Here is a 10,264-nt window from a genome sequence, read left to right as displayed (position 1 = left end):
ACTCTCCCCTGTGGGAATGTGGGGGGTACCACAGCCTCAATCCCACCTCTCCTCGTTCCTCCTTCTTCCATCCCATTTTCTTCCCCTTTCCACTCTCCCTCTCTCTCCCAACTGCTCTACAACAACATCGTAGAATGTAAAAAAAATTAATAAAATTAAAAGAAAAAAAAGCATTGATTGTATTTTTACCTGTCAAATTCGGACTCAGGTTTGGGTGATGTTCTGAATCTTCGTATTGATGAGTATCTTCGATATCTCTCTGAATGGCCATGACATCTACCTGTTTGACTATGAGATCTCTCTGACTGACCATGTTGTCTCTCCAGTCGACCATGGGATCTCTCTGATTGACCATGAGGTCTCTCCAGTCGACCATTAGATCTCTCTGATTGACCACGAGGTCTCTCCCGTCGACCATTAGATCTCTCTGATTGACCACAACGTCTCTCCAATTGACAATTAGATCTTTTTGATTGACCATGAGGTCTCTCCGATTGACTGTTAGATCTCTCTGATTGACCATGAGGTCTCTCCGATTGACCATGAGATCTCTCTGATTGACCAAGTGATCTCTCTGATTGACCAAGAGATATCTCTGATTGACCAAGAGATACCTCTGATAGACCAAGAGATATCTCTGATTGGCCGCAAGATCTCTCTGATTGGTGATGAGATCTCTCTCTCTGGCCATGCAATCTCTCTGATTGACCATTAGATCTCTCTGATTGACCACAAGGTCTCTCTGATTGACCATTAGATTTCTCTGATTCACCAAGTGATCTCTCTGATTGACCAAGAGATATCTCTGATAGACCAAGAGATATCTCTGATTGGTGACGAGATCTCTCCCTTTGGCCATGCGGTCTCTCTGATTGGCCACAAGATCTATCTGATTGACCATTAGATCTCTCTGATTCACCTAGTGATCTCTCTGATTGACCATTAGATCTCTCTGATTCACCTAGTGATCTCTCTGATTGACCAAGAGATATCTCTGATTGGTGACGAGATCTCTCCCTTTGGCCATGCGATCTCTCTGATTGGCCACAAGATCTATCTGATTGACCATTAGATCTCTCTGATTGACCACAAGGTCTCTCTGATTGACCATTAGATCTCTCTGATTGACCACAAAGTCTCTCTGATTGACCATTAGATCTCTCTGATTCACCTAGTGATCTCTCTGATTGACCAAGAGACATCTCTGATAGACCAAGAGATATCTCTGATTGGTGACGAGATCTCTCCCTTTGGCCATGCGATCTCTCTGATTGGCCACAAGATCTATCTGATTGACCATTAGATCTCTCTGATTGACCACAGGGTCTCTCTGATTGACCATTAGATCTCTCTGATTCACCAAGTGATCTCTCTGATTGACCAAGAGATATCTCTGATAGACCAAGAGATATCTCTGATTGGCCACAAGATTTCTCTGATTGGTGACGAGATCTCTCCCTTTGGCCATGCGATCTCTCTGATTGGCCACAAGATCTATCTGATTGACTATTAGATCTCTTTGATTGACCATTAGATCTCTCTGACTGACAAAGTGATCTCTCTGATTGACCAAGAGATATCTCTGATTGACCAAGAGATATCTCTGATTGGCCACAAGATCTCTCTGATTGGCTGCAAGCTCTCTCTGATTGGCCATGTGATCTCTCTGACTGGTCACAAGATCTCGCTGATTGGCCATTAGACCTCTCTGATTGGCTGCAAGATCTCTCTGATAGGCCATGAGATCTCTCTGATTGGCTATGAGATTTCTCTGATTGGCCATGAGATCTCTCTGATTGGCCATGTGATCTATCTGATTGGCCATTAGACCTCTCTGATTGACCATTAGATCTCTCCAATTGACCACAAGGTCTCTCTGATTGACCATTAGATTTCTCTGATTGACCCAGAGGTCTCTCTGATTGGCCATGAGATCTCTCTGATTGGCCATGAGATCTCTCTGATTGGCCATGAGATCTATCTGATTTGCCATGAGATCTCTCTGATTGGCCACAAGATCTCTCTGATTGGCCATGTGATCTATCTAATTGGCTGCAAGATATCTCTGATTTGCCATGTGATCTATCTGATTGGCCATGTGGTCTATCTGATTGGCCATTAGACCTCTCTGATTGACCATTAGATCTCTCTGATTGACCATGATGTCTTTCTGATTGACTGTTAGATTTCTCAGATTGACCCAGAGATCTCTCTGATTGGCCATGAGATCTCTCTGATTGGCCACGAGATCTCTCTGATTGGCTATGAGATCTCTCTGATTGGCCATGTGATCTATCTGATTGGCCATTAGACCTCTTGGATTGACCATTAGATCTCTCTGATTGACCATGAGGTCTCTCTGATTGACTGTTAGATTTCTCATATTTACCCAGAGATCTCTCTGACTGGCCATGAGATCTCTGTGACTGGCCATGAGATCTCTCTGATTGGCCACGTGATCTCTCAGATTGGCCATGTGATCTCTCTAATTGACCAAGAGATCTCTCTGATTGGCCATAAGATCTCTCTGATTGGCCATGAGATCTCTCTAATTGGCCATGAGATCTCTCTGATTGACCACGAGATCTCTCTGATTGGCTATGAGATCTCTCTGATTGGCCATGTGATCTATCTGATTGGCGATTAGACCTCTTTGATTGACCATTAGATCTCTCTGATTGACCATGAGGTCTCTCTGATTGACTGTTAGATTTCTCATATTTACCCAGAGATCTCTCTGATTTGCCATGAGATCTCTGTGACTGGCCATGAGATCTCTCTGATTGGCCACGTGATCTCTCAGATTGGCCATGTGATCTCTCTGATTGGCCGTGAGATCTCTCTGATTGGCCATGTGATCTATCTGATTGGCCATTAGACCTCTTTGATTGACCATTAGATCTGTCTGATTGGCCATGAGATCTCTCTGATTGGCCATGAGATCTCTCTGATTGGCCATGAGATCTCTCTAATTGGCCATGAGATCTCTCTGATTGGCCACGAAATCTCTTTGATTGGCCGTATGATCTCTCTGATTGGCCATGAGATCTCTCTGATTGGCCATGTGATCTCTTGTATTGGCCACGAGATCTCTCTGATTGGCTATGAGATCTATCTGATTTGCCATGAGATCTCTGTGATTGAACATAAGATCTATCTATTTGGCCATGAGATTTCTCTGATTGACCATAAAATCTCTTGGATGGGCCATATGATCTCTCTGATTCACCAAGGGATCTCTTTAGTTGCCCTCGAGATCTCACTGACTGACCATAAGATCTCTCTAAGTGGCCTTGAGATCTCTCTGAATGGTGTCGATTTTCTTCGGATTGGCCTCGATTTCCTTCTGATTTGCCTTGATTTCCTTCCAACTGATGCTGGCTCCCCTCTGATTTGTCTTGATTCTTCTCTGCTTGGGCTTTGTAATTGTCATTGCTCTTCTCCTGCAAAGGACCCCAATTAGGCAAAATAAATGAAACATATACCCCTTAATTTGATTAAGTTGTAACAATATTTTCTCAAGACCATTTCTATGGGTGACTGTTTCTTTTAGAATTCCACTGTGCCTACTTTTATATACTAAACAGTTTTCAGAACTAACTTGAAGAATAGCTCTGCTGTTGCATGTCCTTGGCACAAAGAATATTATTCACATAAAACTTTAATAAAATAAAAAAATATGGAAAATTAGTTGCTTTATGAATTCGAATAAATTCCAAGGTCATACGTTACCTACCATTTTCTGAATCAATGGTTTACTAAAGAAACAACAGATTCTGTGACCTTATAGTTGAGGAGAGACAGAATATTTAATAATATTTTTAGTACAAATCCTTAGGATCAACGGAAAGTGTTCAAAATCATACTGTTTATTCTTTGCCTCACTGATGATCATTAAAAAGAGACTATCTTTTCAATATAAATCAATATTTGATTCTAGAGAAAAAGACAAAGTTAATGGGGGGAAGGAAGCTATTAAGGAAGCAGAAGGTTGGCTTAAAACCGTTCAAGTAAACCGGCTTGAAAACAACTTAGCCTTTCCACCTTTTCAATTTTTAAACCAAAAGGGCAGTGGAGTGTATTAGCCAAATGGAAATAACAAAACCTTTGACATCTCTATGAGGCTACTCTAATGTAAGTGGACAAAATCTTATGGATCATGCTAAGAAATCAAGCTTTCCATTAGCAAATGTTGACTAGCATACAAAACATGTCTAGATTTGGCATTATGATTTTCCAATATAACACTACCAGAAGCTGGAATCACCTGATAGACAGCAGGAGAGGTACCAGCATAAAGAATATTATGCACAGAAAACTTTAATAAAATAAAAAATATGAAAAAGTAGTTGCTTTGGCAAAACATAAAGCCATGGCCACTCTCCAGCTTTTCTACTGAAAAACCTGAATAAAGAGATTGGGTGGAATGCACATGTACCTCTTCACCTTTCTAAGTGACTAGTTTTGGGAGCACAATGGGTCAGCATGAAAGATAAGATTGAGACCCATCTCTCAAGTGCCTTTCCAAAGGAGCTTACAGTCTTTTTATAAATGTTTCTTCAGTCAATGATTTTTTTCTTTTCTTTTCTTTTTTTTTTTTTTTTTTTTGTGGCAAAACATAAAGCCATGGCCACTCTCCAGCTTTTCTACTGAAAAACCTGAATAAAGAGATTGGGTGGAATGCACATGTACCTCTTCACCTTTCTAAGTGACTAGTTTTGGGAGCACAATGGGTCAGCATGAAAGATAAGATTGAGACCCATCTCTCAAGTGCCTTTCCAAAGGAGCTTACAGTCTTTTTATAAATGTTTCTTCAGTCAATGATTTTTTTCTTTTCTTTTCTTTTTTTTTTTTTTTTTTTTGGCGGCTGGGGGATACAGGGATCAAACCCCGACAACTGAGCTAACCAGCCGGCCCCTCATAAATGTTTGTATATGAAATATTTTCATCTAATTGGGTACTAAAGATTTCCTACCTTTAGAAAATGAAATGCACATTAGTTTTCCTTCCCTACAAACAAGCAAAAACGTTCTGTGACAAGAAATTTGTTTGAATAAATACGGTTGTACCCTACTGACATCAAGATTAAATCTTGTGAAGTAAAAACTAGTTTATTAGAATTGCAAAGCATTATTGAATACTGTAATTATTCATTTTATTGGTAAAATAGTTATGCTTAAATTTTAATATATTTCTTTACTGCAGGGTATTTTTTTTTCTGGTAGGTTTGTGGTAATGACAGTCTCAGAAGTTTCAAAAGTATGAGCAATGGAAGGATGCTTTCAATTTGAAAATACTGTTTTACAATATTCTCAGTTAATTTATGCATCTCAGCGTGCAGCAGAAGGAAGTTCATGTTCCTGTTTTCAAACTTTATCACAAGCCCCCTCATCCTACAAGGCACAGATCATATGCCATTTTCTACATCAAACTTTCTGAAATCCCCCCAATCAGAATGAATGACTGCATCCCTACAAGGTATAACTTATACCCTATTAGAATATGTAATGCATCCTATCTGGCACTACATTTCCTTCTTATCTTTCTTATCTACCACTGTATTGAAGGAGGCTGTTCTGGTACCATAATGCATGCACAGAATAGACATTGTATCAATATTTGTTCAATAAATTTAAATTAATCCTTCAAATATTTGGAAATGCAACACATTCCTCTCCAAATAAATAAATATTTGCATTTACATAATTTGGCAAAAATGGTTTAAGTTCCCAGAACAGCCACTTTTTTACTAAATGACCACATAACACCTTAAGAAGAATTGGTTTATAGACCAAGCTGAAACATTAACACCAATGTTGTCTTATGACTCTGGATATAAACACCTCTCAAATTGCTGTCCAGTGAGTGGCTAACTTACACAAGTTTAGAAGTGATGGATTTGTACAACTATAGTCTATTCCTCCTGTTGGTTCTAGAGCATATTTCATATCCTATATCATCTGACTTCTGGCTTTTACAATTAATTCACAAGGCTACTAAAACTGTTTTTATACATTAACTTAAGATCAAAGACTCTGTATGAGGACAAAAATAGAATGATTATATATGACAAATCTCAATAACCAATAATCCATTTTGGCATTTTATATATTCAAAATGTCTAGCAATGACTAAAAATAGCAAAAACCAAATGTTTATTAAAATAGTTCCAGGGGAAAATCAACTAACAAATATTAAATTATGTTCAATGCACCATGAAGGAATACTAAGAAACAATCCTTGCTCTCAATAGAATTTTAAATAATACTTAATATTATGAAATATACTAAATTTAAGACCCTTTATATTGGCTAATTCTTGGTATTTATTTACCTGTGTAATTAAAGGCTGCCTGTTTAAAGGGCTTTGTCCAGACTTGAATCCAGAAGTTTCTTGGTATGGTTTTTTATCATAATTTCTTTCCTCAGAGTTGTTTCTGAATCTTGAGTATCCTTTGAAAAATAATTATTTTCTGTATTTTCAGTCAATAAATTCAACATATCTTTCAGAAATATTAACTATAATCTCATTTTTCTTAAGCTATGCACTGGATTTTGCAAAACTTTTTTTTTTTTGTCTTTTTCGTGACCGGTAAGGGGATCACAACCCTTGGTGTGGTGTCGCCCGCACCGCACTCAGCCAGTGAGCGCACCGGCCATTCCTATATAGGATCCGAACCCGCGGCGGGAGCGTCGCTGCACTCTCCCGAGTGCGCCACAGGCTTGGCCCAAAACTTTTGATATTTCATTACTCTGATATCATTTGGGAGTCTCACTGAACAGGTGTTCTAGAACAGGTCTTTGCCATACTAGTTTTATTTGCATACCTTAATAGGGTAGTCTTCTCTGTATACTCATACAGTACCTCAAATTTGGTATCATATGCCACCAAAGTTGAAAAGTATTATCTGAAATTAATTAAAAGAATACTCCCATAGAAAAAGGAGAAATGGAAAGAAACTGTCTGTTTTGTATTAATTATGTAGATATTCGCCTTGTCTGCTTTGCTTTGGGTATAAAGACAGCTTAAGAAACTATCAAAGAATATAGATCTCCAAAAGGCTCACAAAGATCAATGTTATGTTTGGTTAGCAACGTGAGAACAGGCCATCTTACCATTCTTAGCTGCTTTGCCCCTATAATAACCACAATCCTTCCATTTCTCAGAGCAGGCTGAGCCACTGAGAGATTCAAATAATGACTATAATGAAGCTGGGTAGGCAACTGGCAGGGGCTTAGAGTATGCACAATGTCAAGATGGTTCCAACCTATTGACTAGACCATGGAGATTTTTAACTATTGAAAAGATTTCTCTACTATGGCAATCCGCAGTGCATTCATATTAAAATGTGCACACTGCACTGACCAATGTGGTTAGGGACACAGAGGACATTCCTCATGTTCTATCCCACTGTCTTTGCCCGACAGCATTCATTTTTTCAAAATGTGGATGCCATGGTACCCAGATTATTGACCATGTTCTTATCCCTCCTGTATTGCCTCCTAAAAGTGGAACTGGACCAAGCAGTCAGGCTTGAAAACAGGTACAAAACATGTCTCAGATCATATGGTTACTTTTCTCATCCTGCCCTTCCTTAGGGAAGTAACTCATACAAATTTAAAAAAATGTTTTTTTACTGTTTGATATGGCATAAATTCTTACCAACCCTACATGACTCCATGTCCACGAAAAATAAAACAAGCAGCAATGCCACTTTAAAACAACATTGCAAGTTCTTGAATTTGCTTACCTAGTTACTCACAAATATTTCTAACTTGTTTCACCATGTGTGACTTTGAGTATACTTTACCTCTCTGCTGGTGATACCTACGAGCATTTGATCGCCATCTTGAAGCTGAGTTATCTTTTGTATGGTTCTGTTTCTCATTCTTTTTTTCTTTTGCAATGCTTGTGTCTTTTATATTTCTAAGGATTATAATGTCATCTGTATTAGAAAACACATAAAAGTGAAGAAAATGAAAAAAAGCAAGGTAACAACAATGTGTCTCAAATGAATAATCTTATTTATTTACTTATTTGGTGCCTGGCTGGTATAGGGATCTGAAGTCTTGACCTTGCTTTTACTAGCACCACACTCCAACCAAGTGAGCTAATCAGCCAGCCCCAAATGAATAATCTATAGTCTATCTCATCATATTTCAGAACATTTAAATAATTGGTAGCCCTGAAAAATGATAATACTTAATAATAATGAATTTGTAAAACCATAACAAAGATCAAACAATACAGATATTTTAGGGTTAGTTTCCTGGAGCAATAAAGAAAAAATCCTGTTAAACAGATTTATGGTAACCTCATTTATGCAAAAATAAGTACTTTCAGATTACAATAGCTCAAGGGAGAGATCATCTAAATAAGTGATATCACTAAATGTTATTTCAGTTTCAAAGAAATATACAGCAATTGTGTCATCTCTGATTAAAAATAAGTGCTAGACAATTAGTTACATGTATTTTCTTGAAGAGTAACAAAGTGAGAGAAAGGAAGTGAGAAAAGTAAGAAAGTGGTGATGAACGTTCATAGGCGACACCACAGAGGTGAGGAACCTAGATTATTGTAGTAGCAGGAAGCAATCAGACTTTACTTTGTAGTCAGGCATGTTTTTATGTACTCAAGGAGAGTGCACTTCCATGGCATGATTTGAAGGATGGGAGACAGGTATAGACTGCTCTAAAATATCTCTTGCAACATCTTGAATGGATAGGTCTATAGGTGGGATGTTTTATCAGTGAATGAAAGCTTACTTATGCAAAACATCTTTAGAAATAAGGACAAGTTAGACATTTGAAAATAGCTAGAGATACTAAAAGAAAGAGGAGGAGCTGAAAGTGTACAAAAGAGGCAGCTGGGTGCCAAAGATTAACTAATCTTTTATTATTTTGCTTAGTACTAGTCTTGCCTCAGGTCTGTAAATATCTGATTCTGATTTTCCTTAAAATGGTTGACATCTCCAAAAATAAAAGTCAGGGTAAAATTCAACAATCAATTGAGTACCATTTCTTTCTTTCTTTCTTTGTTTTTTTAAATGTAGATTTTTTTCTTTATTGAGAAGCTTTAAGACTTGGGTTCACCAAATAAAATCAATTTCTGGGGAGAAAAAAAATCAAAACCCACAATAGAGAAAAAGTTAACACTCTCTGCGCCATAGCAGAACCCAGAGAATTTATTTGTGTAATTGAAAAATTCTAGGCAATTCATAATTGATCTTTTGCTACAAAATGACCTATTAAATTTGCAATTTGTGGTTCTTGGTGTTGGGGTTCATAGGAAAAGTTAGAAGGTCTTCAAACTTTGAGTTGACTGAGAACCGTTTCTTGGCAATCCCACTTTAAGCCTTGGTTCTGTCTGAATCTCAGCGGTCATTAGCTGTAACATTTCCTGGAGACATAGTCTTTGATTTTTTCCTTGTATTTCTTATGTATTCCCTCTCCTTCTCAATTTTTCCTCTATTCTGTTTTTCCTGTGTTCTACATTTAAAGTCTGTACACATCTCTGTACAGGCTTCTTTTTCTCCTTACAATATAAAGGAGTTCAAGAATAGAATATCATACAGGACACCACAGGAATATTTTTTAATTTCCAACCTCCCCATCATCTTTGAAACAATTCCTATCCTAGCTTACAGGGACTCAACAAGATGGACAACTTTCTAAATGGGATAGGAAAACTTTGCAGAGGAGAAAGTGAAGAGCAAATTCCTTTCTGAGTTGGTACCTTTTACAAAGACATAAGAGAGTGCTCTGGGATCAGTGCATCTTTTGGCACTCCTATCAAATTGTAGTGGCTTTTAATTTTTCCACTCCTCCGAGTCACCAAAGATAATCCAAGTGGCTAGCTCTGCCTTAAAATCATGTAGGGAATTAAATAAATACAAAATCTCTTGGGGCTCATGTAAACCTACAGCTACAGTTGATAAACATTTATCTAATGCTTTTGACAGGGATGTCTGAATGGATAAACTATGTTTATTAATAATAACATCTTTCAATTGAATAGCACTTTAAAGTTGATATAGCACTTCCACATAAAAGCTCTTGGCACAGTACTTGGCATATATCAGACACTCAATAAATGTTTGTTCATTTATTTATTATCTCATTTATTGAGTGTCTGATATATGCTAGGTACTATACACCCACCGTTAAAGCTCAGCAGAGATTATCCTCACTTTATAAACAAAGATACAGAGTTATAGGACTTACGTGAGGGCACAAAATTAATATGTTAACAAGCTGGGACAGAT

The 10,264-nt window shown here is 37.7% G+C and overlaps 1 protein-coding gene across 1 annotated transcript; it reads right to left on the bottom strand.

Annotated features, from left to right (window-relative positions):
• Positions 1-1,171: 1,171 nt before the first annotated feature.
• Positions 1,172-9,384, bottom strand: LUZP4 (leucine zipper protein 4). The gene is given in 7 exon segments (XM_008568154.1): positions 1,172-2,040; positions 2,138-2,821; positions 2,881-3,048; positions 3,083-3,443; positions 6,334-6,452; positions 7,811-7,945; positions 9,312-9,384. Coding segments are annotated over 7 exon segments (2,409 nt in total).
• Positions 9,385-10,264: the final 880 nt, after the last annotated feature.

This window comes from Galeopterus variegatus, unplaced genomic scaffold (genome assembly GCF_000696425.1).
Source record: "Galeopterus variegatus unplaced genomic scaffold, G_variegatus-3.0.2 Scaffold381, whole genome shotgun sequence".
In the NCBI taxonomy this organism is placed as follows: domain Eukaryota; kingdom Metazoa; phylum Chordata; class Mammalia; order Dermoptera; family Cynocephalidae; genus Galeopterus; species Galeopterus variegatus.
This window is presented reverse-complemented; position numbering and strand designations above follow the sequence as displayed.